Raw genomic sequence first — 24624 nt, forward strand, 5'->3', positions numbered from 1 at the left:
TCTGTGTAAATTCTAATACATTTCCAAAAGACTAGCCTTTTGATTTAAAACTTATTTTCTCTACAAAGAAGTGGGATATTTTTTTAGGAAAGTAGAGGAGGTTGAAAAGGATTATTTAAACAAATCAAATTCCTACAAATACTCACGTCTAGTAATTTTTAGATTCTTCTGCCACTCAGGTTTCAGTGCTTCAGGCTTTCTTGTCCTCTGCTTGTTTTTTTCCTTCCTGTCTCCTCCCTCTTAAATAAAAGTAGACATGCCTAGTCTTTGTAAGCCAGTGCTGAAAGGTACATAATAAATGAGTAGGCCATACTCAAATTTATGCTGTGCAGTCTAGTGATCTTTTTTTAATCAAATTTTGAATTTTTATATACTTTAAAGAGTCTGGGCTATTTACTCTTGAAGATTGCAATCATAAACCGGTTAAACAAATTTAATTTTTGTTCGTATCAATCACAGGGCATTACATAAGTTTGACTTACGGCATAATGTTGGGTGCCTTGCAGGATGTGAGGAAGTGATTTTGTTCCATTTTAGCCCATGAGACCATCTAAAAAATCATTATGTGCTCGCACTCGAAGGCTAATGACAGAACAGATTACGTGTGCTAACCTAGTTTTCCCATGAGGTTCTAAGAATTTGCATGTTGTAAGGGACTTAACAGACACAGAAAGGAAAGCGTTTCCTATAAACATAGCTTTGAGAGAATGCTAACATTGCACAGTTACCTCATTAAAACTGGAAAATGGCAGCACTTTGAAAACTAAAGCAATTTGAGGGGAAAACTTAACAACGGGGAAAGGTGACAGAAAAACCATGAAATCCATCTTAATGATTATGTTCATTCTCTAAAAAGTCAAAGTTTTTTTTATTCTAATTACTTCTATATAGTATCTTTTAACTTAGTATTTCAATATGTCAGATATCTGTGAAGCTTCACTGTAGCACATCGTAAAACTTTAAAATTTACTGTATTTGAAGTTTACAGGTTGGGCTTGAGCAGTTCGTTTGTTTGTTTTGGTAGGTCCTCTTTTGCCGTTTGACAGATGAGCAGCGTCAAGTCTATCAAAATTTCATCAACTCTAAAGAAGTTTACCAGATTCTCAATGGAGACATGCAGGTTGGCATTAATTAAGGTTAATGGCAGGTAGGGTTTAATGGATAAAGTCATGGACTGACCTTCGCATTCTTCTAGCTGGATTCTGAGCAGAAAGGGAAGCAAACACGCTGATCTCAGTTCTGCTTTTGTGGATGTCTGCTTTTAACTCTCAGAAATGTTCCATGGAATATATAGAGTTAGTGATCCTTTTGTAGTGACATGACCAGATAAAAATAGGAATGGAATGGCCTTTGCAATGTGTTTGAGGTGCTGGGAGCAAATTATGGCTTGTTGGATGAGCTGCTGTAGGTAACTGTATGTGTGCTTTTAATCAATTGCAAAAGTGAAGCAAATGAAAAGAGGAATTTGTCCTGAGAGTACAGTTCAGGTATGATAACTTTGTGATGAAACAGCTGATGATTTCACAGAGTCTTAACATATAGCAGAGCAAATAGCAAGCATCCTTTTTATTGTTTAACTAGTCACTTCAACATCTTTTGCCTCCATCCTCACAACATAAGTGTTGAAATTGCTGTAGCCAGGATGACAGCAGTAATTGAAATACAGTTTCAAATGCCTGCTGTTGCCTATCTAAAAAGTCTGCTGTTCCCTGTGACTCCTACATTGCACACATCTGGTCCATTTGACTTCCGTATGCATGCAGTGGATATTTTTGAGTCCTGTTTTAGCTGCAGGATACAGATCTACTGTTAAGAGGAGAAGTAACATGTCTTGGTTATAATACCTCATTTCCTTGTCTTGTGAACTGTGAAATCCCTTCTCCCCTCACCCCCAGTGTCTCCAGTTAATTGTATGGTCAGTACAGCCATGTATATTGCAGTGTCGTATAAAGCAGATATTGACTTTATCACTGGTTTGACTTTTTTATTTTTCCAGATCTCGCAAAGGTATAGTAGCCAATTTTTTTCAGGTGCCTAGCCATTTTAATTATCCCAATGAAAATTATTTTAAGGAGCTTGATCTTCAAGGGGTGGCTTGTACAAGACCACCTGCAGAAATTTCTCTAAGATGTTACAGCATGAGCTATCATATTTGCTAGACTTCTGAAAATTTTGAACAGTAAATGTCAATGCTTTTATTAGATGTTTTGTGATGACAGGAGTGAATCCCAACAGAAAAACAAAAACCCCACTGTAAAAACAAACCATAAATTATGAGCAGGCTCATCCAACTTGTAGTGATAGAAGATTAAGGGATTAGGTGTTTCAAGCTAGTTCGCTTTTATGAGTGCCCATTATATCAGAAGAATAAATAACACTTGTAGTATTATTGAATTAATAACTGAACGGAACCCTTCTAACATGGCATCAAAAGTGGTAATTTTCAGCTTCATATGTTTGTTCAAATATGTTTACTCATCTGGTCTTTGTTACTATGCATTCTGGTGGGTCTACTTGCATGGTAACTTGCTATCCTCAAGGTCTGTCTTAAGTTACCTGCTAACGTGGCGGGGGTTGAAAGGAAGGACACAATAATTTCAAGTAACAAACTTGGTGGAATTTTTCCTTTTGAGTAGGAAAAGTTTGACTATGAGTTACAGCCAGGGATTGCTTTTGCTATTGTGGAAATTGTTGCAGAATTCTCTTAACATTGTTTTTTTCCTAAAACTTTCCATGAAACAAATATTACCGTCCATTGGCTTCTCTAAAGAGCAAACCACTGTGAAAACCAAACTTCTTGATGATGACTGGATTAATCAATTGGTGTTTATTTTTCTCAACCACAACCCATATAGATACAAGTATTTGTCAAGAAAACAAAAATATTTTTCTTCTGTATTCTTTAGATTTTCTCGGGACTAGTAGCTTTGAGAAAGATTTGCAATCACCCTGACCTCTACTCTGGTGGTCCCAGGATTTTGAAGGGTGTACCGGATGCTGAAGTGGAGGAAGCAGATCAATTTGGATATTGGAAACGTTCTGGAAAAATGATAGTAGTAGAATCCTTGCTGAAAATATGGCACAAGCAAGGTCACAGAGTGTTGTTCTTTACTCAGTCAAGACAGGTAAGATCACTAATTGTTTTTAGTTTTAGTTATTACTAAAACTAAAAAAGTGCATGTGTGTGTCCCAACAAAACTTGTAATTAGAACCACCTTTTGTAGTCTCCTTTTAAGAAAATTAACATCTTATTGAAAGAAAAACCAAAATTACTAATGTCTTTGGAATAATTGGAGACCAGTTCCCAAGTTCAGTAAGTTTGATTAGAATGACGCAGCATTGCACCAGGGTTGCCTAAATTCAATATACTGGGTCAAAGCTTGTATCAGTTATACCCATATATAATACCAGGCCAAAGCAGTGGTGATATATTTATTGTCCCCTACTGTGTAGTTTCAGGATAGAACTGGTAGTCAGTTTGCTCTCTCTGTTTAGTGCATGTGCACATCAAATCCTCGGGTTTGTGCGCTTTGGGCCAGCAGCACAGACAGTGGCCTTCATTTGTTTTCCTTATGTATTCATAATTTTGTCTTGTTTCCATGGATTCCCTTAGCATGCTGCACCATTTACCTCGTTAATTCTCTTGAGACCATGGCTCTGGATTTCCCAGTTATTTTTCTGATCATTTAAGATTCACAAGTTCTTGGTCTTCATCTTGTCTGTTTGATTGGCACTGCAGTTAGTATCAGAAATTCTTATGACTTGATCAGACAGTTGCTCAGCCTTTGCGTCTGGATTTCATTAGATTTTTTTCCATCACAACAGATGCTGCAGATACTTGAAGTCTTTGTGAGAGACAGAAACTATTCCTACCTCAGGATGGATGGCACCACAACAATAGCTTCCAGACAGCCCCTTATAACAAGATATAATGAGGTGAGATGTTGCATCCCACACACTGATGCCTGTTAGTGAGTATGGTTGAGTTCTTGCATTCCCTTTTGGTCTGTTTTTAAATATACCACTTCAGGTTTGAGACACAAAGCTGGGGAGTTCAGTCAAAAGAAATCACTTTCTGAGAGGAGAAAAAAAAGTCATCACTTTTTTCACACTTAAGTTGGGTTTTCTGCTAAGAAAAAAAGCAGTTGAAAAGGAAGGGGGGAATTCTATTGGACAACCGTAAATGAAATTTAGATCAAACTACTTCTCTTTGTCAAAAGATATATTAGGCAAACAAGGACGTGTATTCCTTCTCTTGGCTCCCTTTGCATCTTTGCAAAGCATCCTGATAATAAAAGAATCCAGGAAATAAAAAAAAATTATCTTGTACTTTGGTAATTCTTGCTTTAGTAAATTTTCTCTTTTGTTATAGGACAAATCCATATTTATTTTTCTTCTAACAACTCGTGTTGGTGGCATTGGGGTTAACTTGACTGGTGCTGACCGGGTTATTATTTATGATCCTGACTGGAATCCCAGTACAGACACACAGGTGAGTTTGGTTCATTACATTCCATTTACCAGCTAAGTTGAAATAAAACTGAAGATGGAATGACATTTATCTCCTCCAGTAATGTTAAAGCAGTATGTTGCTCTTCCCTAAGTTGCTGTTCCCAGCAACGGTTGCTTAGGGTGCAGTTCCACATTACGATTACTCTTGTGGCAAAGCCAATTTAAGTGGTTCCCACCACATCCCCTTTATGCTGTTATACCTTACCGCTCTTCAATATTGTTGATTCATATAGTCTGTTTAGAGTGTAGGCAAGCAAACAGCTGAAGTGGCCTGGGTTTTTTTGGTTTTTTTAAATAAATAAACAAACAAACTAGATGTTTCTGAAGGGGGAGTATGGCTGTGCAGGCTCTTCAACAGGCTTGACTGTTCATGGTGCAATACAGGGTAAGAAAAGGAGAAAAAGTGTTGCTTAAATTGGCCTTGTCACTAAATAATGATACGTAGCTATGCCCTTGGAAGCTGCTGTTAAGCCAATACCTTAAAGAAGTTGTTCTTTATCTGATGGTGTGATGAGACTCTGGTTTATCAGATCCCTTAACAGTATATGGGGCTTACATGTTTGAGAGGGAAAAAAATTGTTTTTAATGGAAATCCGACATGCAAATCTGAGATCTGCAAGTGTGTAGTCTGGCCTAGAGTGGTCTGTTTTAGTGGTTGGTTCAAGATGAAAGCTTTCAGCTAAGAAAAAGAAGAAAAGTTCAAAGGAAAGTGTATATTAAAGCTGTATTGTGAAATAGATCCCTTTTGGAATAAGTCTATATAAATTACATATCCTAGATGTGCTGAGTTCTAATTTAGACATAATTTATTTTTTGAGATTTTTTTGCATAGATTTCTTGGTACAATTGGAAATTTGTCTTACACATGTAAACTTCCTAAATTGTTTTCCTCTTCTGCTGAGTTAGTTGTCCTAATGCTGTAGAAATGCCACAGCTATGTAACTTCTTGAACTATTTATGAAATGTCCAAACTAGGTTTGAAACGGTGGTATCGATAGCTGTCTGTCGAACATATGTCTAAGAGGCTAATGTCCAGTAACCAAAGGTTTTGTGTTCCAGGCTCGGGAACGTGCTTGGAGAATAGGCCAAAAGAAGCAGGTGACTGTGTATAGGCTTCTCACTGCAGGTACTATTGAAGAGAAGATATACCACAGGTCAGTCAGAACGGTCCCTTGGATACAGCCATGTGCTCAAGAAAATGTTTGTAGCACATCTGAGGTGGTGTAACAGTGACATACCTGTGCATGTACATACATGGCTTGTAACCCTCAACTGTGGCCATGACGGTCACATCACGAAAAACTGCTGAGTCTAATATTCTTCTAATATTAGACTCCCGTCCATAGGGCTGTGCTGCTGCCTCTCTAGCTCCAAGACCCGCATGCCAAATATACCTCAGTAATCTGTTCCAGCAGCTGTGTCCAGCACATCCAGAATTCACTGTAAATAAGAGAGTATGAGGTATAGTCAGGAAGAAATGAGCCCCTTATTCAGAACGTGAGATTCAATAAGTCTGAAATGCAAATAGAAATCAACAAGTTCTTTATATTGTCCTTAAGATATATAAGGATGTATGTGGTATGTACATCCTTTTACTACTCTGCAAACCCAATTTGATTTTATTTCCAAATCATTCCAAAGTTAGAGAATTAAGTCCCAAGAACACCCGTCATATTCACATTATTTATTCCAAAACGTAGCTAAAGTCTTAAAGTGCTTTTATTTTGAAATTAATTAAATCTTTTTATTTTGCTTTCCCATTCAGCTTTCTCAGTAGTTAGCTTCACTCACATGAATTCCAAATGAATGTACTTGGGAATCCTCTATCTAGGCATTACTCTTTAAAACTGGAATATCCTCTTTGAAAATGCAGATGAATGAAAAGCTCTAAATAATGAAATACCAGAACTTAGTAAGTGCCTTTTTTTTAATCTGTTTTACCACGTGGACACAAAGGATCCGCTGTTGGTTGGCTTGCGTCCCTCTGGTACATTTCTGTTTGAACAACACTGACCACATCAAGGAAGTGGGCTCTAAGGGTCAGGACATCAAAAATTCGTTTATTTCCAGAACAGTGCAATGGACTTTGAACTTCAAGTTGTCTTTTCTCTTTGCCTGTGTTTTACTTCCTGCAAATATGTGATCATCCTTGCAGGAAGCTATGAAGCTCAGTTAATTCTTAAAAGCTTTAAAGATGGACGCGCTACAGTAGCTGGCACCTATGTTTAAACTTAGGTTTTGCCAATTGGATTTAAAAGTAGTTTCCCTGCTTAATGCCAGTAGAGCCAAAACCATGATAAAAACACTTCTTGAGAACTGATTTCCAGCTCTATTTTGGGATGTATTTTTTGCACAGGAAAATAGTGCCTAGAACTTGCAATAAAAGCTATCTAGTACAAACGTGGCACAGAAGTAGATTTACTAATAGGAGAAGACTTTGTGCGGACGAGTTCTCCCCCAAATTTGTTCCTTTCAGTCCTCTGCAGATGGGCTCTTTTTTTCCCTTCCTCTCAACCACAAGTCTGATTTCTCTTTTCAGTGGTTGTCATCCAGTCATCGCCATCAGACTGAGCCACTCTGCTGCTTTTGATTCTTCCAACCAATTGAACCATAAAATGTTGTCGTTTTTTAACAAGCTCTTGGTTTTCTTTCAAGGAGCTTTCTGACAGTTTTATTGTAATATATGCAAGCTTTTCAGTTTTAATGGACAAAAAAAATTCTAGCTGTGAAGTTATTTATGGCTTAGTTAAAGGATTCCTCATAGGACATTTCAGGATGGTGGTTACCTGTTGTGTTATGGGGTTGTTGCAAAACAATAAATCCCTGCATTTAACAATTTAGTTGGTTGTTTGAAAGTTACTAACTCAAGATTGTCTTTTGGAAACTTAACATCATCTTCCCACTGCTTAATTGTTCTGCAGGGTAACATTTGCACTTATACAGTCTTCTGTTTAAGTACTGTATTCAGTACTTAAACATAGCTAGACATTGTTTCATGGATAAAGTACTCTTTTTTTTCTTTTTTAGACAAATATTCAAACAGTTTTTAACAAATAGAGTGCTGAAAGACCCTAAGCAGAGGCGCTTTTTCAAATCCAATGACCTTTATGAACTCTTTACTCTGAGCAGCCCAGATGTATCTCAGGGGACAGAAACAAGTGCAATCTTTGCAGGTACACATTTTTTCCTATTTGTTTAAAAGAAAAAAAATGTTTGAAGTGTTTGATAAATGGATACTAATTTCATTCATCCCTCAGGTACTGGTTCAGATGTTCAAGTCCCAAAACACCAATTTAAACGGAAACTTGAAAAGACACTGGATAATGACACTTCTAAGGGTGATCTCCATCTTACAGAAAGCAGCTTGCCAAAGTACAGCAAGCTATCCAATTCCTGCTCAACCACCCACGTGACAGATTCTTCTAAACCAATAGAGACAAGTGAGGGAACCAAAGGAAATTTTGAAACCTTTGACCAAAATAGCCATGCAAAAGGTAATGCACAAGCAGCTACTAATGTAAGTTCGTTGAATAATAGCAAGGACGAAAGCTTGGAAAGAGCTGACAAATCTATGTCCCAGTCATTGCCAGGTGAGGCAGGGTCTTCAGAGAATGCCAAATGTCTCAACGCCGTGGTGGCTGATGAAGTACATGGAGCAGATAATGCAAATGTCAAGGGAGATTTTAGCCTTACATGTGGTGCTGCTGGCTCTTGGGAAAAGCAGGTTGCTAAAACTGAAGATGGGCAACTAGATAATAATCATTATAAATGTACCTCAAAAACAAAGCACAGGGTAGATATGCTGTCACATGAGAGCCACAAAGATAAGTCTAAAAAGAAACATCACAAAGATGCCAAATTTGAAGGAGAGCGCATTCCTCATCTAGTGAAACAGAAGCGATACAGACAGAACAGTGAAGAGAAGGAGGAAGACTCAAAGAAAAATGATGATTACGTCTTGGAGAAACTTTTCAAAAAATCAGGTAACTATTGTTATTTGGCTGCTCAACATTATCAGACTATTTAAACAGAGGTATATAAAACTTATGCAAATGAGGGAAGGGGCAGTTCTGTTACTCTGATGGTTAGAACTACAACACAAAACGTGGTTTATCTGTTATTGTGGTGAAGCATTAAAATGGTTGATGTTGAAATGCTCCAGTTATGATTGTGCTAACTACCTCGGCACAAACATCTCGGAGACATCTGCAGCCTTCCAGAAGCGCTTCTGGATATAGAAGTAATGCAGTGTTTCTTCTGGAAATAAGGATGCAACCAGCCTTCATTTACACAGCGGTTACGCTTCTATCTGTCCTGTCCATAACAATAGAAATGATCGATTTACCCACATAATTGCCAAGTCTGTTGTGAATAATGACCTCATCAGCACACCAGAAGTGGTTTGCTGTCAAATTGATTGCTTAACTGATAGAAGAGGGTTCTCTTATTAGAAATGACTATACTGAAGTGCTGTATATAATATATAATCAACCTGAAAAAGGAAAAATGTGATTGTGGCATTCAGTTAAATGTTGAATGTTTAATTGTACAGATAACCATGTAAATTAACAGATGTTCTCCTTCACCTTTTCTTGTACCTTCTGGTTTTTAGGGGTACACAGTGTTATGAAGCATGATGCCATTATGGAAGCTTCCAGTGCAGATCATGTGCTGGTGGAAGCAGAAGCAAGCAGAGTGGCCCAGGATGCCTTAAGAGCCTTAAAAGTCTCTCGACAGCGATGTTTAGGAGCTGCTTCTGGTGTGCCGACCTGGACAGGCATGAGCGGTCTTTCAGGTGCACCATCAGGAATAAAGTAAGTTCAGTTCTCACATTGCTTTTCCAAAAATAGAAAAGTTCCTTAGGATGCCGTGGATTTATCTTTATTTGCACTTGGTATTTGCAGTAACATGTATCAAAGTGGAGTTTCATGTTTTATATTTAATATTGACGTGAAGGTATATTACAAGTTTAGGAAGTCCATTCCAAAGTGCAAAGTACAAAGAAAGCATTCTTGTTGCACAGTAGAGGAAGCGACAGTCTGGCAGAGGGCTCTTGAGAACCCTAAAACGCAAAGCCAGTCAGTGTCTTTGGCAAAACTATCCTAATCATTTTGAGAAGGATGTTTTATGGACTTACTTCTTCTGTGGGTTTTTAGGAGTCGGTTTGGTCAAAAAAGAAATTCCGTGCTGCTTTCTTCATATTCCACTTGTGCATCACCTGCGAAAAAGTGCAAGGTAAGAGACCCAAGCTAACATTGCTCTTTTAATAGCTGATATATGTGAAATGTTCTGATTTATGCAACAAATCTGATTTATACTGTAGATGCGTCTCATACCCATTTGTTGTATGATTATGTAGAATTCCAGAATTTTTAGTCACACATTAATTTAATTTTTCATCTTTTGATATAGCATCTTGATGAAGTCTAATTAAATAGAGCAGTCACAAATTGCAACATGGTCTGGTTATCTGTCTCAAGACCAACAATGCTTTTCTTTTGCTTCCTAAGTTTTAAAGTTGAGACCAGAACACGTTGCCTCTTTATTGTGTATTTCAGATGACTAGCTTCTGAGTGCTCACATTTGTTGTTTAAGTCTGAACAGCAGGCAGAATTTGTTTAACAGATTCTGTGGATCTCAAAATCCAACTTTCTCCGTAGTCTGTATGTTTATTTGCAGGATGCAGATATAATGAAGAAAGAAAATGTGAAGAAGTGTAGTTCCAATGGGCATTTTGATGTAAAATCTGGAGAATCGTCATCCAGTGCACTAGACTCTTCATCTTTATTAGCTAAGATGAGGGCAAGAAACCACCTTATTTTACCACAACGGACAGGGAATGAGGGAGATGAGAATCATCAGCAAGCACCCGCCCCCGCCCCGGTTTCAACAGAATACGATGAACTGCTCGTGGATGTGCGTAACTTCATAGCGTTCCAGGCCCGCGTGGACGGCGAGGCTAGCACTCAGGAACTACTGCACGAGTTTGAGTCCAAACTGCCTGTGGCACATTCCTGCGTCTTTAGAGAACTTCTCCGCAATCTCTGCACCTTCCATAGGAGCCCGAACGGTGAAGGTGTCTGGAGGCTAAAGCCAGAATTCCACTGACCTTTGTCAAGGGAAGGCACCTGCCTGCGTGCTCAGCCACCGCTCTCCTTTCAAAGACTTACTGTTTATCTTTTAAAATGAGGAATTATTTCATATTCATGATATAATAATTGACTTGAGCAGTCAGTGGTGCAGTGCTTGTTGCAGGCTCAGAGCTAACTTTATTTCTGATTTACACTATTTATATGGAAGTGCCATCTACCTCATAGATGAAACAATACAAAATATCAGCACCTTTTATTTAAAAGAAATCTTAGTGTAAATGGGATGAAGAATACATACTGACTTTTTATTGCAATAAGAACCATGGGTGTTGCTGTGGGTTGTAAGACTTTTATTTGATTTCTGTGAAATTTGGAGAACTTCTTCCTCAATTTCCTGTATGTTACTTGAATGGTCATGGGGCACACAGTGTACCATCAAAAAAGAAAAAAAAAAAAAAAAAAGAGGAGGAGATGATAGTGGTCAGCCTGAGAGATTCACTTGTACCGAAAAGTGCATCAAAATCATTGTATGACACTTCCTTCAGTAGTGAGAATTTTGCTTTAAAGTTGGTGCTTTTGTTGTTGCCAGCATCTAGCATATGCAGTGTATCTTACATCACTACTTAACTGGGGAAATAATTCTACTGCCACAGAGGTTTAATCACAAAAAAAAGAAAGCCTGGCAGGATATTGAGAGGAATGACAGTTGATATTTATGGAAAACTTATTATATTATGGAAAACCCATTTACACCGTAATCATGAATTCGGTTACAGTCCCATACACCACTGGCAATTGCTTGGTACGGTATTTCTTAGCACTGAGGTGACAGTAGTTGTTATGTTTGTCACGGGTTGTGGACTGAAAATTGAAATCCCATGAAATGTTCATGGATCTCACTGTAATTCATGTCAAAAGCTTTCCAGTTCCCTGTTAGCACTTAAAATGTTATACCTTGACAAAGGCTGAGTGTTAGTTGGTCAGAGGGGGAATGGTTTGACTGTATTTTCTTAAATGTGATCTTACACGTGAGTCACAGGTTATATCTGCTCTGCAGATAGGGAAAACCTCAGTCTTCCTGACAGTCAGACAACTTCCAATATCCATTTCCTTCCAAGGAAGGAAGGATTGGATTATTTGTAGCTAACCCAAGCGCTACATTGGCTCTGTCTTCAAGGTACTAGCTTGCTACATAAGGAAATCTTAAGGGGGAAAAATGGATACATTTTGAGAAGAAAACCAGGTTCTTGCAGCAACATTAAATTACTGTATGGCTTAAACTAGGAACAGTTAAATATGCCTAATGTCCTTCCTACCCCTAAGCTATTGAGAAAAGGGAAAGCTGAGCTACTTTTAGGGTTTTGTTCAGCGTGAAAGTATCTTGTTTACTTCAAATGAAAGTACAACTATGGAAAGATGAATGGTGAAGCAAAAGTACAAACTGTTACTTTGTTCTTGTAAAGAAAGTCTTTAAGATACTTCCAATGGCTTTTTCTCTTGTTTTGCTCAGTGCTAAAGGATCTGTAGAGATTCGCAAAACGCGGTGCCTCGCTGTTTCAATAACTGCTCAGTTGGCTTTTTGCAGACTGGAGTTGGAGAGGGCAGATAGCCCAAGAATCTACTTCTTTTCCTCATGGCATTTGAAGGTGGGACTGTTCCACCATTTCCTGACAGCTGTTTTTCTGATGCCATTTATATTCACTTACATTCCCTCTTTCAGGAGAAAGATGAAACCAAGGATCTAGGCTGCAATTACAGAACACTTCAAAAACTGTAAATCTGTTGATATGACTTAAAATGGATCTGGATCAGTAAAAGAGTAAAAACAAACCAATTTTTCTGTTCTCTTCAAAGCTACAGAGAATTTTAATTGGTTTTGGGTGTCATGCCCCCATGCGTTCCTGTGCCCCAGGAACAGACCAGGAGTTCAGCTCTCAGCAAAGCTGCTGCTGTCACCTTAGCTGTCCGTTGTGGCCTCCTGTTTTATTTGCTACTTCCAATCCTAAAGACATAGTTCCTATACTAAGGAAAGTTCACAACTTCTCACTGATCTGTTAATGTAAATGGACTTGCATGTGCTTTTTATAAATCCTTGGCTTTTATGGACTTATTAAAAAAGCAAAACCAAAAGTCTGTTCTAGAAGTCTTCTTTGGGGGTGGGGGGAAGAATGGGGTGATGGAGCGATATTTTCTTGTATCATATGGCTCTGACCAAATGATTTATATTATCGAGTACACTTCTGTTCTTCATACAACTACAAATTATGCATCCTAGCAACTAGTTTTTTTTACAGTACTAGCTTTTGTTTAAAAGAGTGAATGAATGTTAGTATAATACTAAAAAAAAAAAAAATTTTAAAGCATTTAATCTCAAAAGTGTATGTGATTAAAGGTCTACAGGCTGATTTATCAGTAAAAGTCCTGGAATATAATACAGCTGCTATGCATTTTAAAGTAGAAGAGCTACTTCAGAATAATCCTACTTTTATTCCATAGTGTTATCCGATTTTTTGTTTAACTTTACCTGTGTAAAGTGAATTCCTTTCACATCTTCAAAGAATATCTAAAACAATTCCTGACTAATGGTATTGCATACTCAAATATGTTTACCATTAAATAGCTTATAGATACGTAATACTCTTAAAACCTTGTATTTTAGTCTTATCAGTTTCCAAGTATTCAATGCTGCAGTTAGTCAGTTGGTAGTTGCTACTTTATTTGTTTGTGATTCCAAAAATCACTCATGTGGGATGCTTGTGTGTTTTTAATTTGTTTTCTCACCTCAGTAAAAAGGGGATAAAGAATGATCAAAACACAGATGTTAATTTAGGAATCAAGTTGAAAAAAAAAATCATTAAATCTTACTAAGGAAAGACATTTCAGCATGAAACTGAGTATAGTCTTTAAATTTAAAAAAAAAAAAAGTATACTGCAAGGAACTACTGAAAATTTCTTTCTGTAAAGATGCTAAAAGCTGAGCACCATGCCACTCCAGAAATGTCGTGCCAGTGTATGTGATGTGACCTGCTACCCACACAGCTCAGCAGACAAATGCTGTTGAACAAAAATCTAGAAAGGTAAATAGCAAAAACTTGAATTGGTCTGTGTTTGGGGCTATGTACGGTGTTTGGGTAAAACATGCTGCACTGGTGTTTTAACAGCAGAAGTTAAAACTTATCGTAATTGTTCCTTCTGGTTTCAAACTATATTTGTAGAGAGGGAGGTAAAAAAACCCTCTTGCTTTGTCTATTAAGATGTTTCCCCCCATCCTGTCCTCCTTTTACACTCTTGCAGGTGTTTATTCTCCTGTGTTCATCCTTTTGCTGAACACGTAAGTCTTGTATAGCCAACTCGCTCACCTCTGGTAGAACTAAACTCTAACCTAGAGAAAAGAGACTCTGCTAAAGTTGTAGGTGTTTGACTCTTCTGAACAATAACGACCCGCCACAAAAGAAATGTTAGCAAGGTGCTGAATGGATAGATTGATAGAAATGATGATTAAAAATGAGAGTATTTTTAAATCCATAACTTCATATTGTGGCTCAGCCTCTTCTCAAAGGGCTACACCATGTGGAGAATTGAGTCTACTACAGCTAATAAATGTTGTCCTCCCAAGTAAAGCTGTAGAGAATTGAGCTTTCATATCTGTAAGTTTTGGCTTCAGATGATAGTCACCTATAGACAGTCGTACTCAAGTCACAAGGTCAATTTTGCTTTTGATTCCAAGGTTGCTAAACTTGGCTAATTTTGACTGTCTTCTACTAGTGCAATTCTCTGCCTTACAAGAAGCTGCAACTGAAAGGACAAGACTTTCAAAAGGACTTGATGGGATTTTTGTTGTTCATAAAGTCCTGCAGCACTTCCCTTTGAGCTACTGAGTCATTAGGACTAAGAAGCTTCCAGTTCCTCAGCTGCTGTAAATGCAGCTCCACTGACATGGATGGGCTGATGCTGCTTCCTCGAGGACCTAGCCTTCATCAGAGCCAAAACGTGTGTTATCTGGGACGCTGCGCGTATGTGATTGAAACAGCTGCAGAATGTTAGCCTTTCTCCAGTTTCTGTGTGTTTATTGACACTGCTGTACAGACAGGACAGTTAGAGGTGAGTTGCGTTCCTGAAGAGGGATACCTGTTGTACACAGGTTTTTGGTTGATTTTTACAAAGAATGATCTTGTGAGCTCCGTTTTTCTCTGAACTCCAGTTACAATGTGAGAGGTGCTTTTCAAAGCACACGGAGATAGGTGATGGCAATGATTTTAGAAGCCATCTGAAGAGACCTTTGTGCGTTGATTCCCCAGTTAAATTTATGTATAAAGTGCATTTGGTTATATTGATGTTAGTCTGCAATTGAATCAGGGCTTTTTTCCTTATCTACCAATTAACTCTGTTTGATAGTGAATGAATACTGCCAGGACTCATAATGCCCCATCACTAGTGTGTAAGGAAAAAGCTCTTCACAGAGGGAGAACATTTTGCCTTCGCTAAGACTGAGCAGAAACACAAAATATGTTCCATAAACAATGATACTACTGTATAACAGTGTGAAAATGAGAGGAGAATCTTCTTCACAGCATCAGCAGGGAGGGAGGAAATTTTGCAATAGATTTTCAAATGTTACACATTGAGATCTATCAAAAAAAAAAAAAAAGTCCACATATAATGATATACCATCAGTGACAAAGATATCTAGGCAGGCATCGCGTAACTAGAAAAAGCTGTGGGGAAGTTATTGCTACAGGATGTATCCTTCCAGGAAACCTGTCACTGGAAGCAGTAATTTAAGCAATTAATTTGACAAAACAGTCTTACAGAAAACAGTAACTTGACTAATGTTCTTTCAAAAGGGTAATGCTTTTCTCCAACATGAAATAGTTTTATTTTTAGAAGAAGGAACTGGGTAGATGAATAATAAAATTTGTGAGATAATACCTGACTTGCATTTTTTTTTTTTATACTGCTCTGATCGCTACGTCTAGTAACAACAGTTTAAGCAGTTTTGTCACTTGGAGGAAGGAGGTGTTGAGGAACACCAAGGATATCTTGGTGGTTCAGCAAGGAAGGACAATGCAGTGTCTCCTGTGCTGGTGGTGGCTGTGGTTTATCAAATGATATATAAAGATGATGAAAAGACTCGACGTGGAGAGAACCCCGTAGCAGTTTTATCCAAACTTGGCTTACTCCTAGTGTATGGTGAAGTAATTACCTAAACCATGAGGAAAAATTAGGAAGGAATTAAGTTAGGTAGCGTAGTCAGTGAGATGGCTTAAAATGCGGAGTAATCTACCTGTTTGGTCTTTTAGGAGCAGGGAGATCTGGATTCTCCTGCTATAAACCTCTGGGTGACTTTGGACGTGGTACTATACTGCCTGCTGCATTGGTTTCCCCATCTGACGGGTGCGCCTTTTGGGGAAGGCAAGAAATCTTTCAAGTCCTTTGGAAGTGCTTCAGGAAATGACAGCACAGTACAAAAAAGTCCTAGTTGGGAAAAGGGAGGTAATATGGCATCTTATTGTCTAGCTCATTAATTCAGCAACTGTAGTTCACACAAAACTATCATACAAAATTGCTAAGAGTACAGTTTTTTGAAGGGCTTGGGTAGGGCACATGCCTTGGAGTCAGGATGTGCTGGCAGCACTTGGGAGTTTATCTCCTCTGGGAGAGGTATTTATATATTAGATACATGGTAAAAACACTCTCTGCTACTTAGGGCCATTTATAATTTCCCTGTTCCAACATTCAAGCTAAATGCTGAATATACGCTTACTAACTCAGTGGCTCTCTCCATCCACCCGGCCCTCAAGGGATTGCTATTCTAGGCGCTGGGGTGACGTCAACACTCCGACTTCACGCAGCATGGCTGATGTAGTACAGTCCCGTTCCTTCAGCTGAGACTTAGAAGCTGAAGCTTTTCTTAGTAATTCTTAACTTCCGTTGGTGACCCTGGTTTTACTGCCTCTACTGTCATTACAAGTAAAGAGAAGTCTGACATCTTTCACACAAAGGCCATTCCTCTTTTCTTTCTTAAATGGGTGTAAGACAGCTGCTGTGAAGTAAGTGAAATACCCTGTGTTCTTGCTTCCTGCCTGCAAAAGCCAGTGAAGGCTGCGGTGCATCGTTGTTGTGTTCAGGGAGCAGAAAACTACTCTTCCCCGCCTCCCGCGGAAAAAGAGATGTGTTTTAGGTCACTAAACTAACTAGGAACTCCAGAACCTGCACAGAGAGTGTACAAAGTGTCAGGCAGCTGTGTTGAGAAAGAAGCAACTTCCAGCCTGCTCTATCCACTAGTTCCTTATTATTTGTGCTAATGTGAAATTAACGGGAGAAGGGAGAGCGTATGCTGAGCCGAGCTCTTCGTTTCTGAATGGCAGGGTTGGACTTGCATTTAAGTCCGAACTTGCTAAGGTTCTGAAATGGACAATGAAAGCTTCCAAGTAAATGTTGCTCTGCCCAGTAATGATAGCATGTGATAAACATGCCTTTTCAATATTGCTGTCTCATATTAATTGTAATGTCATCAAAGATGATGTGGCAGTCCACATGATAAATCCCACCATTCTTACATGTAAGCTATACCTGAACGCCTGATGATTTTGAACTCTTCAGATCCTCCAAGCTATTTATGCAGTCACTTGAGAGAGGGAGAAGGAAAAGCAATGCCAATGCTGAACTCTTTAGAGAATCCACCTGAAATTTTAAGTCGTTAACGATCTATCATAGCTCCCTACAGATTTCCTGCTTTTCCTGTGCTCCCAAAGCCACACTGCTCCCAACATGTAAGTTGAGAGAACCTTTTTTTATTGTACAGATCAGGGAGGTTGAAGCCTTGCACTAATTGCAAACCAGTACGTAGTATCATCAGTGGAGCTATGACCAACTCCTGCATAAGGCTTACATAAGTGGTGAGTCATGCAGTCTTACGAAAGAATAGGGAGTGAGGCTTTCATTATGTTGTTTGCCTAATCAGAAATATGAAAATAAAAGAACACAGCACTCAGTGGGTTACGTTTGGCTAACTGTAGGCTGGAATTTCTGCAGTTGCACTACTACGATGGAGGCATTTCATTGTTTGTGGTCCCAGCTTATATTAAACAGAGAGGATTTTTTCATAAATCTTTGCCTCTAGGGCAGAGTTAAGGTTGTTTGGGAACCCTAGCTTTGTGTTTCCAGACATTAATGTCTGGAAGCAGCACCATGGGAGTAGAAATGGAGGTATATGCCTAGGGAGGATACTAGGAGTAAATGAAGAGGCCCAAGGGCAGGGTAGGGTTTGTGAGGATAAGCATACAAAGAAGCAGTGGAGTGGAAGCAAAGCTTTTAGGATGACTGAAAAACAGTCTAGTGATGATTTCTCATATTTTACTAGTCCCTTTCCATGCTCTCAGGCAGGTAGTTGAATGGGTATTACTTTATCTAGCGCTGCTGTCAGCCATGGGCTGAGATACCACAGCCCTTAGAAGACAACTGGAGAGCTTTATGTGCAGGAATGGCGCTCTTTACACCGGTCTGAATCACCCATCACTGCTACCCATTTTCCTCCGTCAGTCCTCTGCAGCTCATGTGGCAAACTGAATCAGCAAGCTTGTCTTCTGGGGGAAAAAAAACCATAGCAATAATTAACCAATTTTTTTTCAAACATGTGGCTACACTAGCTGAAGGCTGGAATGAGTGACAGTAAAGGAGGAGTCTGGAGCTGAAGAGCCATGTGGCCAAGTACCCTAGGAACTTCAGCTTTAGCGCAGCAAAAGGTGAGTGCCTGCTGTATCAGAGCTGTTTGAACAATCCAGATTAAACCTTTTTGGTGGTTTTTTTTTCTTCAAATGGATAACTTGGGAGCGTGTGGAACTGTATGGTCTTTGTCGCCACCTCATTCCCCTATGGGCCCACATGCTTGCTCAGTGCAAGTGCTCCTGCCTAACGCAGCGTGCCAAAGCAGAGGAGGCAGAGATGTTTCTATCTGCCCCACAACCCACCTCCCTTTGCTTTCCTGCCTGGAAAGGCAACACGTGGTCCTGTGGCACAACCAGAATAGGCGCTGCTGCGTGAACTGTCAGGAACATAGAACTGCTCCTCAGTAAGCTGCCAGACTGCCTTAAAAAGGACTAGTATGCAGGATGCTTAGGGGTTGGGTTGGGTATTTTTTTTTTTGGGGGGGGGGAAGGTGGAACTCCCTTCACCAACCAAAGGCGGGGGGGAAGGCAAATTACTTAAAGCTGCTTTGGGAATTATTTAAGCCTTTAAAATGGCTTTTCAGAAGGCGTGTGCCTCCCCACATCCCTAACGATGTCGAAGCCCTGCTGCCCTGCCGTGGCGGAATCCCGGCCTGTCCCTAAACCCCGACCCCGGGCAGCCGCGGGGCCGGCGCTAGAGACGGCGGTACCGGTGGGTACCCGGGGCCCCTCCGGGGATCTGCAGTGCCCATATCAAAGCCTTTTTTAGTAAAGAATGAGATTTTCACAGGCGCGCTTTTCTTTGCAGAGACTTGGGCTTCCCCTTTCACCGGCAGCCGCTCCCCCGGCCCGCTGATGTTAACGACCGAGCGGCGATGCCCCATTGAGCCTTTATGGGGCCTTAATGGCCCGGGCGAGGCGCGGCCGCCCGCCCCCGGGGGAAGCGGCCATCAGGGCTGGCTGGGCTCCTTGCCCCGCTCACTCGCCTCGCCGCCCTCAGCCTCAGCGGGCCGGGGCCGGCGGAAGGGCCGCTGCCTCCTCACCCCGCTGCGGCCACCCGAGGCGGCCTTCCCGAGCCAGCGCCGCCGGCCATGGCGGCCCGCCGGCTGTGGCCGTGGCTAGGCCTGGCCTGGCTGCTGAGCCTGCCGGCGGCCGGCGGCCTGCCCCTGGCCCCCGGCCCGCGGGACGAGGTGCTGGCGGCGGCCATGCAGCGGCTGCGGGAGGTCTTCGACATCGAGGAGCTGCCGCCCGACGTCCTGCCCCGCAAGAAGCCGCCACAGTTCATGGTGGATCTCTTCAACAAGGTGGCCGACGCCAACGGCATCACCCGCGCCCCGGGGCTGCTGGAGGGCGACGTGGTCCGCAGCTTCGAGGACCGAGGTGGGCCTGGGGCGGGGCCGGGCCGGGCCGGGGCCGGGGGGCGGCGGGGGCCCAGCCGTGAGGTGAAACCCCCGCTGCGGGGTCCCCTGCCCCGCCGTGAGCAGGCCCGGCGGCGGCTGTGGGAGAGGCGGGGGCCGGGGTTGTTTTGTGGGGGTCCTGCGTTGTCGCTAAGGGGGAAGGGGGTGTCTCTTTCCAGTTGTCATGGACCAGTACCACTTCTATTTCGACATCAGCGCCATGGAGAAGGGCGAGCAGATGCTGAAAGCCGAGTTCAGGGTCTTCAAGCTGAAGAGGACACACCGGTCTAGAAGGGCTGACATGAAACACTTTTGCAAAGTAAGTGGGGAAGTAAGCTGTCAGTTATAACATTTACTTGTGCTTTACGTGGTTAGTAATACTGAAAATGAGGAGTGCAACCGCTTACCACAAGCCTGCTTTACTTTTATTTTCATTTGATGGTCGGCCTCAGTTGTTCTTTGCCTCCAGCGTGCAAAGAAGTAGGCGCAAGGTTTTGGCTGTCCTTTGCACAGTATGGCAGCGCTATCCCTAAAGACGGCTCCGTCAGACCTCTCTCAAGCCATACCGTGCTTTTCTGGGGTTTGAAACGTTTTGAAACTTAAATCGAAATTTGTCTGCTTGAGCCACTCAAAAAAAAAAAAAAATAGCGATTTGGGATCCGTAGGAAAATCGTGCAGGTGAGGACTCTGATGTCAGTTGTACCTGTTCCTTTGGCAAAAGGCAGGATCAGACTTTTTGCAAACCTAAAAGTAAAGCTGTGGAGGAACAGAAGACTCCCACAGTATCAGATGTTCAAAAGAGAAAGAAAAAGGATGATCAGGATATTTTTCTATAGTATCAAACAGTCCAGTATCCTGCCTCTGAACACATCTAGAAATAGGTGTATGTACTGATACTTGTGTTTCCCTTAAACCGCCCCAAACCAACTTTTTTGCTTGGTCTGGAATGGTAGTACAGTTTTCCAGCTATGATGTGTCAGAAATATTCATAATCTTCATTCTCCTTGTTTTGCTGGAACAATTGTTTTCATTCTTATTGTTTTGTTGTATTGTTCTCATCAAGGTGGAAGTGTATGAGCTCTTGGAGAGTGGAAGTAAGATACAAAAAAAGCATCTCATTGCATCAAGATTATTGTCCCTGTACACAGAAGGCTGGGAAGTATTCAATGTCACACAGACGGTAAGCAGAGAATTCTGACTTCATTTTAATTCTAAATCTCCATTTAACTTCCTCTGTAGACTTCTTTATTTGTTAGTTTCAAGATTTGTTTTGTAGATACCCTTAAACTATAGCGGTATGTGAATGCCTTCCCATAGCAAAAAAAAAACAAACCCGAAAGTGGTTTAAAACATACATTTTCCTGGGTTTAAATCTCTATTCTCAGACTGTTTTTCATTGCCAACGCTTTATAATCAGTCTGAACAGCATGCTTGGATGATTGGCTGAGTTCCGTCTTAGGTCATGATAGCTCTGCTTGAGAATGGCCTGGCCTTATCTGTTAGTCTGTGATTATAACAATTAGATAAAGTAAATTTGCTTGATTGCGAGTTAATTTCTTCAAATGCCATGTTTGTTAGATTTAAATGAGTTTTAATGTTATGGAAAGTCTGGAGAGTTCATGTTGTTCTGTTATTAAGATTGCTATGAAAAATAAATTCCTGGATGAAATCAGAGAGGATATGTTTTAATGTTAATTTTAATTCCTAGACTCATCTATTCACTCGTAGATTCTCTGAAATTAATTATCTTCCTGTAAAAGTAGCTTTGGGGAATGCATATGGTTTTTTGTATTTTTAAATGTTGAATTACTGGTTTAAATATTAAGCTCAATTGAGTCTCAGCTATACAGTTAGCTCACTTCTGTTCTTATGCTCTCATAGCTTGTTGCCCGTTCCCTTTTCCTAATAAAAACATTGCTTAATCATAATGCTGTAATAAGAATATCGAAACGATATTTTTTCATTTCCCTTTCGTTACCAGGTTTCCAAGTGGGTTGGAAACAGCAGCTCCAACCATGGCTTTTTGATAACTACCACACATGTATTCAACAATAGAATTGAGCACAACCTGGTTAAGTTTGCTAAGAGCCAGGGCGCTTTGCAGGAGAGTAGAAATGCTCTCCTTGTCCTCTTCACCAACAGTAACAAACGGAGGTCTTCCAGCTTTGTACCCTCTTCCACAAGTAAGTTTGTTCTGATGTAGAATATGAACTCCCTGTTCATTTTCTGTTATCTTCTGCTGCCTCGTGTATACCTCATCTCAGTATTTACTTGCAGTGTTGAAGAGTTTTGAAGTTCGTCTTTGTCGCTTATCAGAATTTCATTCGATAGTTCTTGCTAGTAGGTCACCCACCATCTTAAGTTGCTTCTCCCCTCAAAAAAACAGTGTTTGTAGGAAATATTCAGGAAGCCTAGGGTGGGATCTGGTATATTTTGTTTGTAAGCGAGTGGGAGTTCTATTTTTTTTTAGTTACTGTTTATATTATTTTTGTGGTGGTGAAGTTTGCATGAAAATTGTAGATTAGGTTTAGGCTAAAAAAACTCAGTGACCTGGAAAACTTGGTGAAAATGCTGGTAAAGCAACTGTAAGTAGAGTTATTAAGCACAGCTTTCAAGAGTGGAAGAGGTTGTTAAATAAGCAATTTAAACCTCTCTGTCCTTGGCTTGGTTTTTAAGCACCTATTTAACTTCAATGACTAATTAGCATTGTGACTAAAGGCTGCTTTCATCAAAGACAACGCCCTCATCCCTTAAATTACAAAACACAGTGTTTTACCGCTCCCACTGGTCTTCCAGTAAAACCAACTGAGGCTGGATTTTAGAGCCTGATAAATGCAAAGAGCAAAAGCTGCGAGAAGGGGCAAAAATTATTCTGTTTTGGCTTTGCAGGGTTTTCAGGTAAACGATTGCGTTTGCACATTAGAAAGAAACTAGGTAGGACTTGCACCAATATTAAGAAGTAGGTGGTGAAATTGATTAAAAACAAAAATAAGGCTGGCCTGTTTATTTTTGTTTTCCAAGGAAAACTTTTATAGTGAAATCCTGCATCCCGATTTAATGAGCATCAAGCTCCGTATGGGATGCTGTGCCAGGACTGAGAAATCAATACCCTTTTCTCAATGAAGAAACTCCTTAGACCCCCCTGTTGTTTGTGGTCAGTGAATCTGCGCAGTTTGTCCTTCTACCAGCCTGTATATCAGTGGTTTTCAGCCTCTCTACATGGATCTTAAGGTCTCCATGGACATTTATTAAGGCTTCTCAGAAGGTACTTTGAAAGCAAACCTATTGTCAGTAAGCTTCATTTTCTAGCAGAATTCCATAAACCTGGTGGTAATTTTTTCAGATCGAAAAATTGAAAAATATTTTTAAAAATATTACTTTGTAGGAGCACTGTCTGTTTTGCAAGTGTATGGGTAGAGTTCCTGCGAGGAGAATACTGGAGAGAGAAAAAGTCTGTGATCTCCACGCTCTGTTAGCACTGCTCAGCTTGATCTGTGTTGTAGGAGTGGCCGTGTAAAGGTTGTTAAAACCATTCCGACCAGATCCAGCTCTGAAAAGGGCCTGTGGAGTTCACAGAATGTATTTAGTATATCATTGAGCTTTTCCTTTGTATTTCTTCTGAGTTTGGGACACAAAATGAAACACAAGATGTGGCAGTTTTTGAAATATGGCTGAAATAGCAATTGAAAACACACACACCCCTTTTGGTACTTTCACAGTTGAATGTAATTTTTAAATCTATCCTGAAGACTTAGATGAAAATTTATGGAATAGGCTTTTGTGCAGAATACTGTACTCGGGAAATTAATTTATTTTCGGAAAGATTAATACGCAGCTTCCTTTCAGAACCGGAGGTGAACTCTGCCAAAAATGATGCTTCACGTGTGCCTCGTGAAACTCAGATCACGGAAAGCAGCAACGCAGGCATGAGCAGGAGACCCCGAGCTGCTGCAGTCCCTTCTGCCAAAAGCCAGGTAACAGCCTGTCATCGAAGGGAGCTCTACGTTGACTTCCGTGCTATTGGCTGGTCAGGATGGATAATTTACCCGAGTGGATACAATGCATTTTATTGCAGAGGATCCTGTGTCTTCCCCTTGGGAGAAAGTCTAAATGCAACAAACCATGCTACAGTTCAGTCCATAGTCCATACCCTTAAACTGTCTGAAGATGTCAGCACGCCCTGCTGTGTGCCAGATGAACTGAAGTCCCTCAATCTTCTCTACTTTGATGACAAAGAGAATGTGGTCCTTAAAAATTACAAAGACATGGTGGCAACAAGGTGTGGTTGTCATTAGGGGGACCCTTTTTACCTTTTTTTGTCTGCAGTTGGCTTGCACCTGGATTCAGTTCCCCATTTGCCATTACCAATGGAAATGGCATTTTAGATTGCAGATCAGGAGAGTCAGAAGTTCATCTGTGCTTCAGATCCTTCTCCTCTCATCATGGCTGTGTGGAAAGGTGTTTAAGGATGGCTTTTGAAGAGCCACGGGCTTCTGGAGGGTATGCTGATCTGCATGGAGAGTTCTTTGAGAGCCTGTACACCAGAGGAAACCATTAAAAACAGGAACTTGCTATGTGAAGGAGTTAAAACACTCTAAGATGAGTGTTCAAATTAAGGTCTTGTTCTGTATATTGAGGCACAGGATTTCCTATGATTTAACAGGCATGGTATCCTGCCTCAATCCAGGACGGGGTGCAGGTCTCTCAGTTTTGACTGCATGATCCAGTGGGGATGTACACTCCTACATAGAGCTTTCAGCATAAGTGTTTGCCCAGAGCTAATCTCAGAGGCCTCTACCATCTGCAGCTCGTGCATTACCTGGAAATGCACTTATCGCACCAGTTCATGCAGAGACCTCCTTGTAAGTCCGCCTGGGGCTTGCTGGCCGATCTGAGGGAGCACATAGGTCAGCATTTGTCTGGAAACCAGGAATCTTCGCTTCAGACTCAGGGCTG

General features: G+C 40.7%; 2 protein-coding genes across 7 annotated transcripts in view; both read left to right on the forward strand.

Moving 5' to 3' along the window:
* ERCC6 (ERCC excision repair 6, chromatin remodeling factor) overlaps positions 1–12728 on the forward strand; it is a 49296-nt gene extending 36568 nt beyond the window's left edge. For 5 of the 6 annotated variants that reach the window (XM_063338510.1, XM_063338509.1, XM_063338513.1 and 2 more), the window contains 10 exons: positions 1025–1120; positions 2907–3125; positions 3826–3936; positions 4373–4492; positions 5572–5666; positions 7540–7685; positions 7770–8495; positions 9125–9326; positions 9669–9747; positions 10192–12728. In XM_063338510.1, coding sequence (XP_063194580.1) covers positions 1025–1120; positions 2907–3125; positions 3826–3936; positions 4373–4492; positions 5572–5666; positions 7540–7685; positions 7770–8495; positions 9125–9326; positions 9669–9747; positions 10192–10620 — 2223 coding nt within the window. In that variant the 3' untranslated portion in view covers positions 10621–12728. The remainder of the gene's footprint in view (positions 1–1024; positions 1121–2906; positions 3126–3825; positions 3937–4372; positions 4493–5571; positions 5667–7539; positions 7686–7769; positions 8496–9124; positions 9327–9668; positions 9748–10191) is intronic. The other variant, XM_063338512.1, reaches the window with a different exon arrangement.
* Positions 12729–19362: 6634 nt separating this feature from the next.
* LOC134517708 (bone morphogenetic protein 7-like) lies at positions 19363–23963 on the forward strand. The gene is made up of 5 exons (XM_063339538.1): positions 19363–19651; positions 19848–19987; positions 20732–20848; positions 21650–21851; positions 23515–23963. Exons 1-5 carry the CDS (start codon positions 19363–19365, stop codon positions 23961–23963), a joined length of 1197 nt encoding a protein of 398 aa, XP_063195608.1.
* Positions 23964–24624: the final 661 nt, after the last annotated feature.

The sequence above is a fragment of the Chroicocephalus ridibundus genome, chromosome 6 (genome assembly GCF_963924245.1).
Source record: "Chroicocephalus ridibundus chromosome 6, bChrRid1.1, whole genome shotgun sequence".
Taxonomy (NCBI): Eukaryota; Metazoa; Chordata; class Aves; order Charadriiformes; family Laridae; genus Chroicocephalus; species Chroicocephalus ridibundus.